Below are 20,977 nucleotides of genomic sequence, written 5' to 3'. Positions count from 1 at the left end.
ATCCTAGGTTCTCCTCCCACTGATCAACGGGCCTTCGAGAACCTTTCTACAGCCATGTTGCCAGACCCCAACACGAAAGATATATCTTGAGGTTGGGGTATGGAATCCAGGCTAATTACAGCCACACCCCATCCCATCCCAGGCCTGGAACGATATTTAGGAAAGTAGAGGTGAATTTATGACGCATGCGCAATAAACTCCCGTTTGACAAACTCATACGTCATTTCCGGTTCGTTAACTATCCTTTACCTTTCCAGGTAGCCTACGTTACGCAATCATTAACCCCCGGGGCCTAATTACATCCCATTCTTCGCCCCCGGCCAGATATGACCTTCAGAAAAGTAGAGGTCAATTTTTAACGCATGCACAGTCAACTCCCACTTGTACATCCCTTCCCCGAACCCAAGCGGAACATCAGTCAACTTTAAACGGGTCACGCCCATACGTACGCAAACAAACCTTGTCAACGTGACCAAGCCATAGGACGCATTTACGTGTCCTTGAGTAATTTGAGAACTTTGTTTTGAAGCGTGTGTGTAGTAGTACAGACCGAAGCCTACCGATTACTACAGCGGGAAACCATGTTTGGAGCTCCGGTGAAGTTCGTGCTTGTAGCGGCGTGGTGGTCGGCATGGGTTCTGATCTGTTCGGCTCAAACCGGTATGTACTTGTATCACAGCCATACATGAAGGGTATACATGTAGTCTGGATTCCAGACTGTGTCCACGGGTTACACGCGCTAGCTCCCCGGCTCCATGGCCAAATTCTAACACAGACAGTCCGACAGGGGGCTACCCAGGGGGCCTGTTGTGATACAGTCGATAATGACTTTGAGTTTGACATCAATGCGCTCTACCTTCGTACGTGTGTAGTATTAATTAACGTAGACTGAATGCCATCCTAGTTAGAGTACCGCGGGGCTATCAGCTACATGTACAGAGCACTACTAGGATGGCACCCGGGCTAGTAGTTAGCCTGGACGTGGTACGTCCCCGGTGCCTACACCTCTTGGCTATAGAATCCTATCTGGCTATGCCAACATGCCCCACAATTAGACCCGATTAGACACAAGAAAATAAACTCTGGGCCGGGGTGGGGGGTGGTGGTAGGGGGTGTGGGATCATATTGGCTCTAGAGTCGAAAAAACTAGCATGTAGACTAGAGTACGTAGTAGTACGAGCGGTAAATGATACGTGCATTGTCAAATGTTGACCTACGGTCAGTCCGGGTTGGCCTCGAGACAGCTGTGGGACATTACCACATGCTAAGTCACGGTAGGCAACCTATAGGGTCTGAATGACATGGACACTGAATATTGTAGTACTTTAACTACTGCAGTTACACACCGAAAACATTATGGTATCTGCGAACGTGATAAAAAAAATAACGATGTTGTGGTGTTTATGTCATCTAAACTGACGTTACTGATGATGGCGCTGACACGGTTTGCGTTCGTATTCAGGTGTATGTTTCTCTCTCTTTCTCTCCCTCTCTCTTTCCCCTCTCCCCCTCGATATTCCCCCCTCCCCCTTGATATTCTCCCTCGCCCCCTCTCTCACCCCCTTCTCAATCTCTCTTTCAATCTCTCTCTTAACTTGTCGTGTCCTATCGGACCTTTTTCAGTGGCAGTGCCTACACCCTACATGTACAAATGTTGGAAAACCAGCTGGAGAATATCCAGTTCAGTTATCAGTTACGCTCGTGACCCGAACCTGATACATGACCTGTCTGATGCGTTCTAACGACCGAATTGGAAACTGATAGTCTGGATGCCAGACCCCGACCCCTTAGTTTAGACTTTAGTGGAGGATATCGCCCTATGTAGGAAAGCCATATACCCCGCTAGCAAAGTTGACACTCCTGCGGGGTTATGTTTGCCCTTAGACTAGAGCCAAGGAGCTTGTAAGTTGTAGTGTAGTGAAGTCCGGCATTAAGGCTAACTGGGGAGGGGGTTTGGAAACAGTCTGGCTTCGAAACTGATGACAGTTCCATTGTCCATGTGCCACAGCGTGGCAGAAGGTTTTTATCAGTGTCAGGCCTCAAGGGATCTTCATTGGCATTTGATAACAGTCCAGCCCTGTTAGTCGTTTAGCATCTAAACAAATTCTTTCTCGGTAGCAAACTTTTACCAGGATGTCACCCAAAGCCCCCAAAGGAACCTTTTTTTGCGACAACGCAGATGCTATTGGCGACGTGCATAGTTTTAGACACAGTTAAGTCGCTGAGAGGTTAGTCGCAAAGAATGCGAGATGATCAGTTGTCATCCCCTGTCGTTGTCCTTTTTGCTTCAGTTACCCCGCTGCGTACGCCTTAGGTCGTAAATGTGTTGACAGATCTTGACACTTTATATATACGGTAGCCTGATCACCTCTGTCCTCTGGATGACTCCACTCATAGGTGTTTGCAATACACCAGCTCCCGCCCTTGTTCTGTTTAGACATATAGCTGCCCTATTGGGTTTTCACAAACATTCTCCGGCGTCTGCTAATAAAACATAGATCTTATAGTACAGCGACTTTCGTAAGGTCTGCAATAGAACAGGACCATGATGACATCATCGATTATTATTCATTCCCATCTAGAGGAGGAAAGGCGCCCTGACTACTGGAACAACCTGGCATGGCAGGACATACAGGATGTTCTCCAACTCCAACCCAGGACGGGCGTGGCCAAGAACCTGGTGCTGTTTCTAGGCGACGGGATGGGCGTGTCCACTGTGACGGCGGGGAGGATCCTGAAGGGCCAGCTGGCGGGAAGGACGGGGGAGGAGGAGCTTCTGGAGATGGACAAACTGCCGTACTCAGCTCTAGTCAAGGTTTGGTTGTTTCTGTGAGCTTGTTTGTTTGATTGTTTTGTTAGAATCATTGGATAGTTTGGTTGGTTGGTTAGTTGTTAGCCTGACTAAAATCGCGCTCCTAGCGGCTGGCTTTACAGTTGCCACCGTCTCGGAAGGGGGGGGGGTTATTAACCACAGCCAGCGAGAGATTGTGTAAACACTGGCTATTTGTTTGTTTGGTTGTGTTAATTTGTCTGTTTGTTTGCTTGTTTGTTTGTTTGTTTGTTTGGTTGGTTGGTTGGTTGGTTGGTTGGTTGGTTGGTTGGTTCGTTGGTTCGTTCGTTGGTTCGTTCGTTGGTTCGTTCGTTGGTTCGTTTATTCGTTGGTGGTTCGTTTAGCAGGTATCCCATCGGGCCGTGCCTGTGTTAGTAACTATTGGCCAAAGACATCCTTCAACTGGTTGGGAAAAGGAACTAATTTATCATCTTAAGTACCTACGGTAAAAAAATTATTTTTAGAAAATGCAAATGGGCGCTATCATAACACTTATTCTACGCCAAAAGTCGCTATAACTACAAACATTTGTCGCCAAAAGGCGATTTACCTACTTTTGTCTTTTAGAGAAATTTGTGTGTGTGTGTGTCCTTTTAATTATGTTTTACAGGTGCACTTGTCGTGCACTTGCCTTACATATCTCAATTATTGTATTGGATGGTACTTATACGAAAATGTTGAGAAAGGTGTATAATGTTTCATGGAGAGACTGTTTAACCAACAAGCAACTATACGGCCCACTCCCAGCCATTTCATCTGTGGTGAGGCGGCGCCGGCTCGCCCTGGCAGGGCACGTGGTTCGTGGGAACGAGCCTGCAGGGAGACTGATGGACTCGCTGCCAGAAGGAAGGCGCAGAGTTGGCCGACCATACATTACCTTAAAGACAATGATAGAAAGAGACATTGGACTGTCAGGGTCAAGTTTAGTGTCTGCCATGAAGGATCATACTGGAAAACTTGTGCTTTGGACTGTGCCTCACCGGTGTAAAGCCGGATGAATTATGTATGTATGTATGTATTGTCAGCGGTCGGCTTTGTTACAGCCTGCTTTAAAATTCTACTACAAATGCGACCACGTCGTAACTTTTACATCACTTTTCGCTTTTTCCGTTGTCGTTGCAGACGTATAACTTAGACCGTCAGACTGGGGACTCCGCGGCTACCGCAACAGCATATCTGGGAGGCGTGAAGGCAAACTACGAGACCCTGGGAGTGGACGGCATGGTGGCCTATGACGACTGTGCCGCGAGTCTAACTGGAAAAGTCACGTCCGTCCTTGAACACGCGCACGCTGCGGGTAAGGCTTGTTCACCTTTAACCGCGGGGTAACCTATACCCGTTGTTGTTTTGGGAACATGGTATTGATGCGTGAAGGCGAACTACGAGACCTTAGCAGTGGACGGAACGGTGGCCTATGGCGACTGTGCCGCCAGTCTAACTGGAAAAGTCACGTCCGTCCTCGAACACGCGCACGCTGCAGGTAACGCTAGTTCACCTTTAACCGCGGGGTAACCTATGTCCGTTGTTTTTGGAACAGTTCAGTTCAGTTCATCCTCATATGAGGTGCCATTAACAATGTCCGACCATGCATCTCTGTCTAGCATGGCGGCTAGCAAGTTGTGGTCCTTTAAACCGACCTCATCCTCCAGAACTTTCTTAAGTGTCAGGTTCGGTCGTCCCCTTTTTCTCTTCGCTTCAGGTTCCCAGAGGAGAACTTTATTTGGCAGCCATCTCCTCCTGACGTGCTACATGGCCAGCAAGAGCCAGTCTTCTATTCTAAATAGTTCTAGTGATCGGGGGAAGTCCGTTGTACAGTTTTTTTTTGTTTCCGATGCGACTCTGCCAGGGTACATTCAGAGCGTAACGAAGCAGACGTGTGTAGTTACCATCCAGTTTGTTGGACAGAGACTTAGTTAGTGTCCATGAGTCTGAATCATAACATGCATATGGTATTTGGGGATATCAAGTCGACGAAGGGTAGTCACAATATTTTCAAAATACTGCAGTTTGGAACCTCCGTCCGTCGACTTGATATCCTCAAATACCCCGTTTTTAAAAGCGACGGATAGAGGTTTCGCCGTGGATAAAGGTGAAAAAAAACGTTAACGTAACGCTTCTATATTTCGTGCGCTAACTAATGTCGTTCACTTTGCACGAGGAATCACAAAAGTAAACTAAAGTTTGTGTCTATGACAAATGAACATCTAGAACTATCATTAACACAAAGTGCCTATAGTATTCTGCATGATGTAATATATGTTATTCGTTATTATATGGATTAACTTTCATAGCATATACACACAAATTTAGAAAGAGAGAGAGAGAAAGATAGTTATATATAAATAGATAGATAGCTGTAGCTGTAGCTAGCTAGATATAGATAGATATAGATGTTGATAGATAGATCGTAGATACATGTAGAGATATATAGATAAAGTTCAACAATAGCCTATATATTTTAAGCAAAGTCCTGTATATTGATTGTGTAATTTTTTTTTCTCGAGACAGGGAAGTCCACCGGCATCGTTGTGACGTCACGAATCACCCACGCCACTCCCGCCGCATCATACGCCTATGCAGCAAACAGGTGGGACGGAAAGGACGTTCACCTCTAGCCTGATAAAATATCGCTTATATCAGCCCGCCTAAAGGTGGTATCTCACTGCATTTGGGACACCGGTGTGTCACTGCGGGGTTCGTTGACTGCGACATGATTTTGTTATTTTGCCGATTTTTTTTATAATCTAGATTTTTCGTAACACGTATAAGTATGACTTAGAAGACAACAGAATGCACAAAACGTAAGAAAATTCGTTCTTTATCTCTGAAATTCGTCATCTTTCGTACCCCGCAGTGCCGCACCGATGCCCCAAGTGCAGTGAGATATCACCTTAACATCCGGCCGGCCTCCTTCGGGGAGGGCCAGTCGCGTGATCGATTCCCTAAAACGTCGAGATCCATTGTGTTACCCTAGCATGGCTGTTATGCTAGACTTGCTTGCCACCATCAGACAAGGTGATCTCTGCAGTTGAGAAAGTATCCTATTTGTCCTGTTCGCCATTGATCCTCCGGTATGAAGTGATGCGGAAAACTGCCGTCTGAAGCCTAAAGTTGTCTGTGAGCTAATGCGCCCGCCGTATAGCGGGCGCCCAGCACCGCCCGAAGCGAGAACATGTCGAGGGTTGGGTGGGCGGGTTCGCTTTAGGCCCCAGACGAGGACGGAGGATCTGGCAGCATGCACGTTGTGCTCAGGTGTGCACCTCTATATATACCTGGTAACCGGAAGTGACGTCATCCCTATCGGACCAATGGGCGAACAGAATAAATAGTATCCTATTTGTCCTGTTCGCCATTGATCCTCCGGTATGAAGTGATGCGGAAAACTGCCGTCTTTGCCCCAGCCCTCTTTGGCTGTTATGCTCCTACCTATTCCCGGCATTCAATTGCTTTCACTTCGTCGCCTCCCTACTATGATACTTTCCAAAGGTATCTAGTCGCTCCTTTCCTCTTCCTGAAACTGTTAAAATCACTCCCTATCTTCATCCCGTCTTCCCGTCCTTATCATCACTCTCTCACCTTTCCTCTCCCCTTACCCATCCAATCCCTTTCTTATATCTCTCGACTTGTCCCCCACACTTCATCATGTTCTTCTCTGAACTTCATCAAAACAACGTTTACCCACTCTAATCGCGCTTCGAAAACTGAGGGAAAGTCAACGCCGAGAATACCGATCTAAATTTCTCCACGTACATAAGTTGAGCGAAAACAGGAAGGAATGAAAATTCTTCGAATGCTATCCTATCTACTCGGCGACTTTGGGATCGGAACCACGCCCTTCTGATGTCCCATAAAGGGAGCTCTCTAGTGCATCTGGCAAAATCCGCAATGTACCGAAAAACAACAAAATCCTATGCGCACAATTTCAAAAAACGCAAAACATATTGCCCACTCCATTCCTTATGCCCGTGTCCCACATACACTATAACCGAGCCTCAGTCCGGACCAAGTCCTTACACACTCCCGCATAGCATGTTATCCAGCCTTCCGCGGGACCCCGTCGCGCTGGATAAAATCGCCAAATGTCAAACAAGAGCGTACACAACTTTTAGGGTTTTCCAAGAATCCAGCTTTCCGCGGAACCCCTTCGCACTGGATGATATCACAACAAATCACGAAAAAGGATTAAAAGAACACAGTTTCTCGGATCGTCCAGCCTTCCGCGGAAACCCTTCGCACTGGATAACGTCACACCGAGCTGAAGAAAGACTGCACATTTTTTTTTGGGGGGGGGGGGGGGGTCATTCAGCTTACCGCGGAACCCCATCGCACTGAACGATATCTTGCCGTGCTATAAACGGCGTCAGACCAAAGACGTTCTTGGTCAGACCAATCTCAAAACAGGGTTGCTCGATTAGATCCTAACCCTCCAGCATCCCGCGGCACCCCATCGCACTGGAGAACGACATGTCAAAAATTTATTCACGAAAAGTAGGGGGAAAATGACTTACGGTTCCTTGAGTTGTCGGCGGGGTTAGCTGAACTGACCGGCAGGGGCTGGGCGGTGTCGGGGACTGGAGCGCCAGTCGACCCTGATCCTCTGACCGCTGTCCCTTGTAGCACTATGTTCGGCACAAAAAACATGGTTCACAATATAAAACATCACAGCCTAATTGTTCGGCTAACAGGTTCCCGGCGCGTCTTGAGCCCTCTCTGCTGCTAAGGCTTGTGCAGGCCACCAACGGGTCCTATCAGGCCGCACATCTGGCGAGGTTGAGGGTGGCTTATGCCGGCTCTGGGTGGTGGTGTGTCCCGCGCATCCCTGTTGTTGGAGGGGGAAAGCGTCAGACCTGTATGAACAACACGTGAACCATGAGACAGTGGGAAGGGACGGGTGCCCGGCAACAGGTCCGGTCCCAGACAGACAAGTCTAAAACATACGCAACTTCCACACCGCCCAGATCCCACATGCGAGCGAGCCGCGTTACGTGGAGTGTCTGGGGCCACGCGTGTCCACAACTCAGTCACCACGCCTTACAGGTGCACACTCATACACATACAAACTAAAACAAATGGTAGCAGAAAACCCCAACACAGCCTCCTGGACCATGCCATCGTCTTCCTCTGTTCCTGCCTGAAAATATTCACGAAATCAGAAAATGACATAAAATCTGGAAACTCTCGTTCTGCTCCACACCTCAGCATAAAAGCCAACACCCCCAGGTTTCCTTTGCAGAGGATAGAAAGGATGCAAAAACATGGCGACAAAGGAATTTCAGAGAACCCCCGGCTTGCCACGTGGGCACCAACTATCTGCTTGGATGTTGCTGTCGAACGCTGCTAAAAACATACACAAGGTCACGAAACCACACAAGAATCACTCAGCTCCACGCAGAACAGAACACCAGCGTGAACTAAAAACGTCCTAAACTCGACCCGGCCTAGGAAAAAAAAATTGAAGCTGTAAAACGAAAAATGGTGTAAGGCGGCCATCCTCCCCCGAGCCGCTAAAAGCTCATACATACGAATACGCGACAGAAATGTAAATGTTAGAACAATACAGCCGGCCCTCAGAATTCCAGGTGTCCAGCACGGCAAGAACAAGGACGGTACTCTGCACTCCTGAAAGCACACACGGTAATTGAAAACACGAGGAGACACAGAATATCTCGTCAAACCTTCCGGGGGACCAACGTCCCCCGTACGCCGACCCAGCGATACCGCTAAACCCTCGAGGTCCCTTCGGCGTCCCAGACCGACCGTCACTGGGCGCTGAAACTAACGCAAACCTCCTGTCGGCATCTTCAGCTTGGACATGTTTGCTTCGGCGGTGCCGGCGGAGTGTGGACCCAGACGTGGTCGGGGAATCTGGCAGCATGCACGTTGTGCTCAGGTGTGCACCTCTATATATACCTGGTAACCGGAAGTGACGTCATCCCTATCGGACCAATGGGTTAACAGAATAAATAGTGGTGCAAATGTAGCAGTTTGTAGCACGTCACCGGAACGTACTGCGCCTGCGCGAACCCTGGTGGTTTGGGGCTTGGTTTGGTCAACGTTGCATTGAAATCCCGCTTGTTGCACAATATATGTTAGAGACATGGTTTCATGTAAAACGTACACGGGATTTCACCCTTATATACGCACGTACTTTCTTAAATGCGGCCCTTTAGTAAACCGGGGGTTTAGCAAGGTTTAGCATGTCTATACTTTTCGCGCAGGCGCAGTACGTTCCGGTGACGTGCTGCAGTTTGTTACCTCTTCCCTCTCTAGGTCTCGTGGAATCACGCGTGATTTGCCAAACCACGCGTGATTCCCCAAAACTTCGAGAGTTCGCAACATCGTGATCCTTGATAAACAGGGGTGCCTAAGCATTCGCACGAACCCTATGAAATTCGTACGAATATTATGTGATACACGCGAATCACTATGCGAAAACGCACGAATATTATGAAATTCGCACGAAACACTATGCAAAAACGCACGAATATTATGAAATTCGCACGAATCACTATGTGACACACACGAACACTATGTGATTCGCACGATCCTTATGCGAAATTGCGTAACCACTGCCGGGGTCACGTGACAGACGGAGCGGGATTTTCAAGATGGCGGCTTCGCCGCTTCGGCGACGGAAAATACGATGTAACACGCCGAAATGAAGCAAAACAGTAGCTCACAGGCTATCAAATACATCTTTGCGACGGTAAATGTCCATTGCATGCCTTGAAATATAAATATCACGGGTAGAAACGATCAAAATCATGCCTCCTCCCGGCCGCTGGTTTCGCATAAGGATCGTGCGAATCACATAGTGTTCGTTAGTGTCACATAGTGAATCGTGCGAATTTCATAAAATTCGTACGTTTTCGCATAGTGATTCGTGCGAATTTCATAATATTCGTGCGTTTTTGCATAGTGGTTCGTGCGTATCACATAATATTCGTACGAATTTCATAGGGTTCGTGCGAATGCTTAGGCACCCCTCATAAAGACATCCACATGGATAACGCCGACCAGATGATAGAAAATGTTTTGAATTTTTTACCTTTCACATTCAGGGCGTGGGAACATGACGGCAAAGTCCCTACCGACGCACAAGCCCTTGGGTGCACCGATATCGCCCTACAACTTGTTCAGGACAACCCGTTTATAAACGTAAGTAAAGGATGCATGGGAATCTTTTCTGTAGTTTTACAAAAGTCGCTAGGTGGCATTTTTTAGCCAGAGAATTTGAGGGGCGTTTTATATGATTACTTCAATGTAGTTTATTACTACCTGTCCAGATGATAATTAGTGCAGAAAATGGTTATGGACACACGTTTTTTCAACAATCATAAAGGTTAACAAAAACACATTAAGAGTCATTGCATGAGAAAACCAGGCAGAGGTCGGAAGATGGGGGTCAGCCAAATCCGCTCATATTTTGCATGTGGGATAGGTGGGTGGAACCTTCACCAACCATACAATTAAAACTTCTCAGGTATCTTTGGTTGTGGAGTTCTGGGATCCCCTTTTGGGACCCCAAAAAATCAAGGCATTTTGAGCTGAAATTTGTGAAAATTCTGATCCCTGTCCTGGTAATATTAGAACGAGTATTTACCTACGACTTTGATTTCCAGATACCCTAAGTACAGTAGTTTCTTACCACAAAATCTGGGGCCTTGGCATTGACATTGAAAGGGTGAACAAGGGGGTTATCAGAACCATTAAAATGTAAATTTTGCCATCGTTGAATTTTAGCCATTTTTAGAGGCCTTTTTCTCAAGTGAGCGGTGGTTTTGGAGAATGGTTTTAATGTTGCTGGATAGAGGAACATGTGGTTATTCAGAAACAGTTGTCGTCTAATAGAGTTAATTCCAGTTGTGGCGGCCATGTTGGATTTCCGGGGTCATCCGGGGTCATGGCACCAGAACGAGACTGCAGGTGGTACCAGCTGGGCATTCTACTATATAGGCTGTATTGCAGACATAAGTATGCCATCTTCGGGAGTGCATTTCACCCCTCTAAGGTTAACAACTGCACAATATATGCCTGTTATATATAGAAAATATTGTTTGGGACATTTGAATTTGATTTTGGTGATATTTTTTAATCAATTTTTCACATTTTTTATGGGTGACCTGAGAACAATTAGTGTCAGTGTTTATATCATCCATGAGTGCTTTGTATTGGTAACTGTGATATAGTAGGTTTACTATTGGGATAAAACCCTACAAATACACAAAATATGTGGATGACATCTTTGCGGGTAGAAATTTAGAAGACATTTGGCAGTTGTTCTGATGATGTATTGATGCCAAGATCCGTTCTGCAAACTACTCTCTATGGGAATGTCATGCCGGGTGTGCTCCTTTGCTTTCTTCCCAAATCATGTTTTCATTGTTTTATTCTAGTTTAAACAACATAACCCTACACAACAAATTCCACATGTTGGGTCCATAAAATTGTGGGATGAAATGTAGCAGATTTTTTTCTGTTAGGGATTTTTCAATGCCAATGTGGAGAAAAACGTAAATTTTATCGTCAGTGGAAGAGGTAAATTGGTGATAGAACTTAGTAATACGTAGTTTTTTTAACAGATGTTCGCAGCGTCTGTGAAAATTCTGTCACATTTCCACCCACACTGATCTGAAACTGGCATGAAGTCCGGTTTTTAGAGTAATGTGAGGGTCGACTCTAGCCTGAGTATTATCCTAGTTGGTTACGGAGGCTCTCATACTCACCCCTCTGGTTTGTGAGGGGTGAGTATGGGAGCCCGGTAAGCTACCTAGGATGACACTCAGGCTACAATCCCTCCTCCGCTGGCACTTATAATCAAAGTTATGTTTTTTTTTCCCACCTTGGCATTGAAAAAATTGCAAAAACAACAGTAAACAATCTGCTACATTTCATCCCACAATGTTATACAACATGTGGACATTTTTCTTACGGGGTATGTTGTTTAAACTAAAATAAAACAATAAAAACACTGTCAGATAAATTGGGAAACAAGTAAAGGAGCACACCCGGTACATACACCGCCTTCCCCATTGAGTGCCGCAGGATTTTCCCATAGAGCGGAGTTTGCAGAACGGTTCTTGGCATCTAGAAATCATCAGAATAACAGCCAAATGTCTTCTAAATTTCTACCAAAAGGTTTGTCACCCCGATATTTCCATGTTTTTGTAGGTTTTAATCACAGATACCGATACACAGCACACATGGAGGATATAAACACTGACATTAATTGTTCTCAGGTCACCCGTCAAAAAATGTGAAAAATTAATAAAAAATATCACCAAAATCAAGTTCAAATTTCCAAAACAGTATTTTCTATAGATAACAGGCATATATTGTGCAGTTGTTAACCTTAGAGGGGTGAAATGCACTCCCGAAGATGGCATACTTATGTCTGCAATACAGCCTATATAGTAGAATGCCCAGCTGGTACCACCTGCAGTCTCGTTCTGGTGCCATGACCCCGGATGACCCCGGAAATCCAACATGGCCGCCACAACTGGAATTAACTCTATTAGACGACAACTGTTTCTGAATAACCACATGTTCCTCTATCCAGCAACATTAAAACCATTCTCCAAAACCACCGCTCACTTGAGAAAAAGGCCTCTAAAAATGGCTAAAATTCAACGATGGCAAAATTTACATTTTAATGGTTCTGATAACCCCCTTGTTCACCCTTTCAATGTCAATGCCAAGGCCCCAGATTTTGTGGTAAGAAACTACTGTACTTAGGGTATCTGGAAATCAAAGTCGTAGGTAAATACTCGTTCTAATATTACCAGGACAGGGATCAGAATTTTCACAAATTTCAGCTCAAAATTTTTAGAGGCCTTTTTCTCAAGTGAGCGGTGGTTTTGGAGAATGATTTTAATGTTGCTGGATAGAGGAACATGTGGTTATTCAGAAACAGTTGTCGTCTAATTGGGACATAGATAATGTCAGTCGTGACTGGAGGATCTTTATGGGGTGTTCTGGGATTTTTTATTACAATAAATCAGGTAATGACATCTTACTATGGGGGATGTCATGGGTAGATTTGTTGTTTTATGAAGTAAACACAATAGATTATTATAATAGATACTAGGAGCGATTACAGATATAGACATGGGCTCCATATGGGGGTTTTAAGGATCTTCAAATATGATTTCGCATGCTGATTATTATCAAAATTTGATTGCTGTTCTCTACTCCGTTTGCTAAAAGTTACGCTGTATATACGGTCCTGTTACTACGCAGTCAATGACAAGGCTGTGTATGGGGTTTTGCAAAATTGTACTTATCTGATATAGTAGTGATACTGCATTTGTCCTATATGCGCAGACTTAATGTGTTAAGTTATTGAACAGATGTTAGCTCTTACTAAATACATGTATACTTTTCTTTTCTTTAACAACAACTAATTTAACTCCCCACCCCCACCCCCACCCCCCCACCCCTTAACGTTGCTGGAGAGACGAACATGTCGTTCAAAAACAGTTGTCCTCCAGTTGGGCCACATATACTCGATGATATAGTGTGTCGTTACAAGGATGTGTCGGTTTTTCGTCAATAAAATGCTGAGAAGCCAGTTTCGGTAGGGTAGCTATTCAAGCTTCTATAGTAAAAAGCAACATTGTTACTAATCAAGAAGACGTAAAGCTTATCATTATTATTATCACTCTATCCGACAACTCCAGACGGCCCTGCATGGGGTTTTCCAAATGCAAACTAGCTATTTTCATAACTGTGCCTATAGTGTGACCTGCATTTCTTGTGAACTTTTTTGTGAACAAACAGCGCTTCATTTCAATGTTTTTCAAACGTTCTTCTTGGAATTAGGACCTGGGATTATCAATGTAGAAATAAGAAAAGCAAAATCGTTGCCATGTCCGTTTTTTTTGCAGATAAATCATAAATTTAAAACTAAAAAAAGAATGAATAAATTCTAAGATAAGACAACTGATTTCTTTATGACTTTTCTTCCAACATATCTTTTACATCAAGAAAAGGAACACTTTAGCTGCTCCTTATTTCCAGTACGAAAGCGTGCTGGATAGATGACAATGAGCAAGTCTTGGTGTAATTTAAACCCTCCCTCATTTCCCCCAGTCAGAAACTGTGCCTTGTTCTGTTATTCTAAGGTTTGACCCAGACGATTGGGGTCATGCTATAAAGATAAGGATCTGATGACCTCTTTACCTAACGCGGGGTTTTCTATGGGTTTTGGGCACAGATATGTTGACAAAATACACATTAGCTTTGAATTTCATTGTCCACTAACACAGTCGTTTGTCTAAGGTATTTTTACTCTTTGCTAAGGGCACTTTTTTGTATTTCCACTGATTCAAATGGCCATTCAAGAGAATGTTAAGACACTCTAAAAACCCCAAAGGCACCACCAGATGAGTGGAGGCCAGAATTCACAGGAAAACTTGGAGTTTTGAAACAACCATACACAAGGGTAAGGTTCCAGCATTTTACTTTCATCGTAATTAAGCCCTTAGTAAGTGTACATCATAATAATTCATGAATAGTTAAGAATGAACGGAGACATTCCCATTATTGTGACATCTCACAGTGTTTCTATTGAACCTTCAGGGGTCAGTTGCATGTATTACAATGTAAGTCTTGCATTTTACTGCAAATGTGTGTTGAGAGTTCTCATGTATGGCCGATTTATTCCATGTAGTTTATACGGTTTTGTGTCCTTCGTGTAGGTTGCTAAACAATGAGTTGCACGTTTGCAAGCCCGGAGTCAGAGTGTGGTTCTTCACATTACTCTCCGTCAGATATATCTGTCATACCAGTAACTGCCTGCAAGAGAGACGTAACGCAGTACCTATTCAGCCTAGGTCTCAGTGGACGTGGACAGGGGCAGGCAGATATTACAGAGCAGAACCTGATTCTGAACAGATCGGGTAGGTTCAATCTCTCGGAGGAGGAAAAAAGCAAACTGACTGTTTGCCCAAAACATCGGTTTGGCCTAGGTACACAATGGGCCGGAGGAAAGAGATACACTTGTGCTCACCCGGAGCACAAGGGAAAGAGCGTGGCCCTAAAAAATCCCAGACGTGTGTCGTTTGGTCTATCTATTCAGCTGTACAATAGCTATAACACAGTAGTACCGGCTGGCTCTGCGATATGCGATCTATGTAGAAAACGCCAGTCCAAGGGTACAACAGGTGCTGAAACGGGAGGACTCCCGCCAGTGATGACTTCTGACCAACCAGGACCAAGTCGAGAGCCAGAAAGTTCCATGGGGCCCCCATCGCAAACAGTGGCTTCTGCAGCGACAGCAAATGTATGCTCCAGTCCCCAAGACATGCACGAGATCGCACTGCAGAGGAATAGCGAGTCATCATCAACAATCTCGGAAGCCCCAGCAGCTGAGGTGACGTTTGAATCACAGAGTAGCAGTACTACTAGTAATGGAGAGGCCGACACCAGTGTCTGGGTAGATGAACAACACCACCAGCAACAGAACAGAGAAGCACTCAATACAGCTATTGACCACATATCCGAGGGGAGGATCAGCCCTCTTCGCTCCAGTCTGAACACCCCCTGGAAGGAAGTGACAGAGAGACAGCAAAACTATTATATCAAGAAAACGAAGGAGGTATACGTAGTAAGAGCGACAATGAGCGTTATTGCTCCGGGCCAGGAGACAGATCTGTGGCGTAGCCTGGTGCAAGCACCGCCCTTCTCTGAAGAACCCCCCCCTCAAAAAGAAGATGTGGGACCACCAAACGGTGGTCACTTTGGTGAAAGCATACCAGCAAGCCAGCACGTGGCAGACTCAGCAGCAAATCTTGTCCCTCTTTGCGGATGACTACACCAAGCAGGAGCTGCAAGATCTTATCCCTGGACTAACGAAGTGGAGAATTGATCAAGCGAGAGCGCACGCAGCAGAGGTAGGGCCGGGAAAACCCATTGAACAACAACCTATATATAGGACAAGACTAAGCCCTGTCAAGACGGATTATTTCCTTGCATTCCTGACCCAGCCACACCTACTGCAGGACGTTGCATATGGGACGAAGACAATGACACTTGATTCAGGCGAGAAGATCACCATACCTGCTGCTATCCGGACCCTAATCCCGTCTCGGATCATTCAACAGTACAATCAATACTGCAGCAGCACTAACTTCCAACCGCTGCAAGAGCGCACCCTCTTCAAGATCATAGAGGTGTGCGCTGCAAGGAAACAAACATCCCTCCAAGGTCTAGACTACATTTCCACCGAGGGAGCAGAGGCCTTCGATGCATTGTGTGACATCGTGGATGCCCTTGTTCAGAGTGGCGCACCAGTACCCTGGGCCAATACTACCAAGCAGAGCCTAAAAGCAGCGAAACGATACCTGAAAACCGACTACAAGACACATGTCAAGGTTGAAGACCGATGCCGTGACCATTGCATAGTGTTCGCCCTCAGCGATAAGAGTAAGGAAACATTTGCTGGCAATTGTGACCACAACCATGATGTTGCCTGTGACAGGTGTGCAAACATAGACTGTTGCCTGAAAGAAGTACAGAACATGATGGAACAAGGTCTTTTAACAGACGAGCACAAGAATCGCCTGAGTTTCACCTTCGGTCATTCATCAACAGCCATTTACAACTGGAAGGCACACATGTTACGTGCGGTCAATCAGGAGCTTGGAAAACAATCAGCACTGCAGCATCTAGACAATCAAACAGCTCTCATCATCTCTGATTGGGCCATGAAGTTCCTTCCGTTGAAATACCGCGAGCACATGGCTGAGTTTTTCGGCAAACGCGGGAGGAGCTGGCACGTGACATCAGTTATCACCAAAGGAAACGAGGGGCGGTATGATGTGGAGTGTTTTGTGCACATCTTTAACAGCTGCCGACAGGACTGGCAATCCATATCAGCCATCTTGGAAAATGTCCTCCAGACCATCAAGACCGAGAACCCCGTGCTGTCAAAAGCATTCCTCAGATCGGACAACGCGGGATGTTACCATTGTGGTCCACTTCTGTTGTCTCTGCCAATGATTGGCGAGAGAACGGGTATTTCAGTTCTACGGTATGACTTTTCCGATCCGCAGGCTGGCAAGGACATCTGCGACCGAAAAATTGCGTCTATGAAGACGCATATTCGCCGTTACGTGAATGAAAAGCATGATGTCATAACTGCGGAGGACATGAAGGACGCCCTGGAGTCGCATGGCGGAATAAAGGGTTGCAGAATAGCAGTTGCTCAGATGGTTCCAGCCAAAGAGCATCAGGTGCTAAGTTGGGAAGGAGTCAAATCATGGAATAACTTCGAGTTTGTGGAGGAAGGTGTCAGAGTTTGGAAATCCTTCAATATTGGGGAAGGTGAAATCGTAACAACCACTTCGCTCCCACAGGTGCATCCCGGAACCCTCAACATCAAAGTACCGTTTGGTCCCTCGCAACCACATGCAAGCCACATCGCAACGTCAACGGCCGGTGGTGCTAAGTCCCTTTTCCATTGCCCTGAGACAGGATGCGTGGCGTCATTCCACTCAGCCGGTGAGCTGGACGAACATCTGAATGTCGGAACTCACCATAAAGAACTGGAAAGAGAATCCAGCTATGATAGAATCCGGAAACAATGGGCACAGGCGGTCACGGGCATAGCTCAAGGACAGCTAGGGGTACAGCAGCAGCAGCTAGTCGAAGGAGAAGCTGGCCCCAAAGAACCCTCTCAAGTCTATCATGTCAGTGAAGGATGGGCACTCCGGACGTTCAAGCGTGGACAGAAAATGTCAGACAGGGCTAAAGCATATCTTACCGACATTTTCAATCAAGGGGCCAGATCTGGACAGAAAGCTGATGGTGCACAGGCTGCTCAGCAGATGCAGCATGCAAGGGGTACTGATGGGGAGCTCTCTTCCAGCCTACAGAGTGGAGAACAGCCAAACAGATCAGTAGTTACTTTGCCAGGCTGTCTGCTGCACAGAGGCGACAAGAAAGTCCAGAGTTGGTATCCGAAGAGGACGTTGAATCCATGGAGACTGAAACGGAGTGGCAAGGCCTCAGGGACACTGTTTATCAAAATATTGACTACAGCCATCCTCTAACGTTCGAGACAATCAACATCTGTGAACGTGCGAAGTCGAAAGGACTGAATTCATTGAAGCTGACAGAACTGAGGTGTATTGCTGAACATTTCCACTTGCCTGTAACAGGACCTAAGTCCAGAAAAGCCCCCTATGTAACTTCACTGGAGACCATTGTGAGCACTTGTACTTGTCAAGACTGAGATTGCTCTCCTTACAGCACATGTCTGTTCCAGTTTTATGACACATTGGCATGTGTTATACATGTATAATATATACATAGTGACTATCATATGCATGTTTAAGTAACAAAAGGGAATTAGACTTGTAGTTATAAATACAAGTTAAGTAGAATTATTTTCTATTTCACTGATCCTTAACATCTTATCAATGCAGGGCAGTTAAAGTATGTACATAGCTGTTGATGAAAACTTAAGAAGTTCATTAGTTAGCAAAAAGGAATGCTTAATGACCAACAACTTCATTAGTCTTGTTTTAAAATTTGTAAACATATCAAGTCTACACCAGTAAGACCTGTATGTAGCTAATTATTACTATACGTAAAATTCTGAAAAACCCCATACATAGCCTTTCTCGTTACTAAATGAGTAGTAATATATCATGTAAACAGTGTTTCAATATGGTAACTTTTAGCAAACAGAGTAGAGAACAGCAATCAAATTTTGATTATAATCAGCATGCAAAATCATATTTGAAGATCCTTAAAACGCCCATATGGAGCCCATGTCTATATCTGTAATCGCTCCTAGTATCTATTATAATAATCTATTGTGTTTACTTCATAAAACAACAAATCTACCCATGACATCCCCCATAGTAAGATGTCATTACCTGATTTATTGTAATAAAAAATCCCAGAACACTCCATAAAGATCCTCCAGTCACGACTGACATTATCTATGTCCCAATTAGACGACAACTGTTTCTGAATAACCACATGTTCCTCTATCCAGCAACATTAAAATCATTCTCCAAAACCACCGCTCACTTGAGAAAAAGGCCTCTAAAAATGGCTAAAATTCAACGATGGCAAAATTTACATTTTAATGGTTCTGATAACCCCCTTGTTCACCCTTTCAATGTCAATGCCAAGGCCCCAGATTTTGTGGTAAGAAACTACTGTACTTAGGGTATCTGGAAATCAAAGTCGTAGGTAAATACTGTTTCTAATATTACCAGGACAGGGATCAGAATTTTCACAAATTTCAGCTCAAAATGCCTTGATTTTTTGGGGTCCCAAAGGGGGATCCCAGAACTCCATAACCAAAGATACCTGAGAAGTTTTAATTGTATGGTTGGTGAAGGTTCCACCCACCTATCCCACATGCAAAATATGAGCGGATTTGGCTGACCCCCATCTTCCGACCTCTGCCTGGTTTTGCCTGGTTTTCTCATGCAATGACTCTTAATTGTGTCCTTTTAGACGGGGTTTTGACATATCCATAAACCAAATGTATTCTGAAATACATTTTTGTTTTAACAGGTCATACTTGGCGGTGGGAGGGCCTATTTCACCACTACCAACCAGTCGGATCCGGAATATCCGGACCAAACCGGTTTCCGGACGGACGGCCGTGATCTGATCCAGGAGTGGCAGGACGGGAAACAAGGTGCCGCCGCGCGGTACGTCTGGAGGAAGGCGGAGTTCGACCAGGTCGATCCGGCAGAGACGGACTTTCTCATGGGTAAATAAAGATCAACATCTCTGTAATTTAACATTTCATCAGACAATATAAGGTGAACGTTGTGCATGAATCAAAGCAATGATCCGTATTCAGAAGCAAATTCAAAGTGCCTCATAGATACTACATATGCGAGCGCGCCGGGCAGAAGAAATGTACAAACATGATTTTCTTTTCGTATTTTAGAATCTGGGATTTTGTTTGGGGCTGGAAGTGGCTTACTCTCCAAGCGTTTTTTAGTCGTTTTTATCGGGCTTTCTATTTTGTATTGTGTCTTGCTGTGTTAGGTTTTGACCATACAAGATACAGTACAAATTAGAAAGCCCGATTAAAGCGACTATACTAAAAAAAAAGTTTAAAAAAAACAGCCAGAGCCTAACCTCTGCTTGGATCATGGGCAATAGGCCTCGGAATTGTTGTTGTTGTTGTTTTGCAACAAAGAGGAAATACAGTACAGTGGTGCCAAAATCAACGAAACTGGCACTCAAGCCATTTCAAAGGCACCGATCCACCAGATAATGGCACCCCGCTGCGCTCATAAAAGGCCCCCGTCAGCCCTTCCGGTCATCCTTAGAGCAGAGCTAACCCTCCTTACTGGAAAAATCACGCTCCGCTCGAAGGCGACCTTCTAGTGCTGGTCGCCTACCTTCGGGTGCCTTCGTTCGGAACTCGCCGACGTTCGGCACCCGCTCGGGTGATCCCGAGTATATGTACTTCCTTTAGAGCCACACTCGTAACATCATCCAGGCAGTATAAAAGCATGGGGGATCCGACAACAATTCCTTGGCCTACCGCCTATGCTTGGATAGAGGGAGTGGACGTGATGTTGACGTCGTGTTCCTTTTGCATGCGGCCAATATTAGGTCGTGGACCGTAACCTATGCTTAGTGAATACCCTTGTTGTACACTAACTTTCTAGAAGCACTTGTCTTGTTTTCATTTGTTACCTTCTTTCCCAACGTATTGAAAATACAATTTGAACAATTTATTCCAACGACACAGGGAAAGCAAAAGAAGAATTTAATTATCCCCTACTGATTTGTCACATTTCTTTAAAAAAAAAGAAACTTTTGTTATCGTTGCTTTAACACGTCAGGTATTGTGTAACGGGATAGCGTATTGTGTAACGGGATAGCGTGCATTAATTTTTCTTGATAGAGACGTTGTTTGTTTAAATATGATTTAGGCTTTAATTGCAGTAAAGTCTTCTTTCTCACTTTAGGCCTTTTCGAGCCAAGCCACATGCAGTACTCCCTCGACACCGTGAACGACACAGCAGGGGAACCAACCATCGCCGAGATGACAACCAAGGCCCTTCAGATCCTGACCAAAAATCCCAAAGGTTTCTTCCTATTGGTGGAGGGTAAGGCTCCTTTAATTATTGCCAAGCGGCGGTTTTTAATAAGGCAACG

General features: G+C 45.2%; 1 protein-coding gene across 1 annotated transcript in view; it reads left to right on the top strand.

Annotated features, from left to right (window-relative positions):
• Nucleotides 1-442: 442 nt before the first annotated feature.
• LOC118430189 (alkaline phosphatase, tissue-nonspecific isozyme-like) overlaps nt 443-20,977 on the top strand; it is a 23,284-nt gene continuing 2,749 nt past the window's right edge. The window contains exons 1-7 of the mRNA XM_035840898.1: nt 443-660; nt 2,583-2,815; nt 3,953-4,127; nt 5,339-5,417; nt 9,892-9,988; nt 19,367-19,568; nt 20,788-20,928. Of these exons, the coding sequence (XP_035696791.1) occupies nt 582-660; nt 2,583-2,815; nt 3,953-4,127; nt 5,339-5,417; nt 9,892-9,988; nt 19,367-19,568; nt 20,788-20,928 (1,006 nt within the window). The 5' untranslated portion in view covers nt 443-581. The remainder of the gene's footprint in view (nt 661-2,582; nt 2,816-3,952; nt 4,128-5,338; nt 5,418-9,891; nt 9,989-19,366; nt 19,569-20,787; nt 20,929-20,977) is intronic.

The sequence above is a fragment of the Branchiostoma floridae genome, chromosome 14, assembly GCF_000003815.2.
Source record: "Branchiostoma floridae strain S238N-H82 chromosome 14, Bfl_VNyyK, whole genome shotgun sequence".
Taxonomy (NCBI): domain Eukaryota; kingdom Metazoa; phylum Chordata; class Leptocardii; order Amphioxiformes; family Branchiostomatidae; genus Branchiostoma; species Branchiostoma floridae.
Note: the sequence above shows the minus strand (reverse complement) of the source record. Positions and strands in the feature narration are given on the sequence as shown.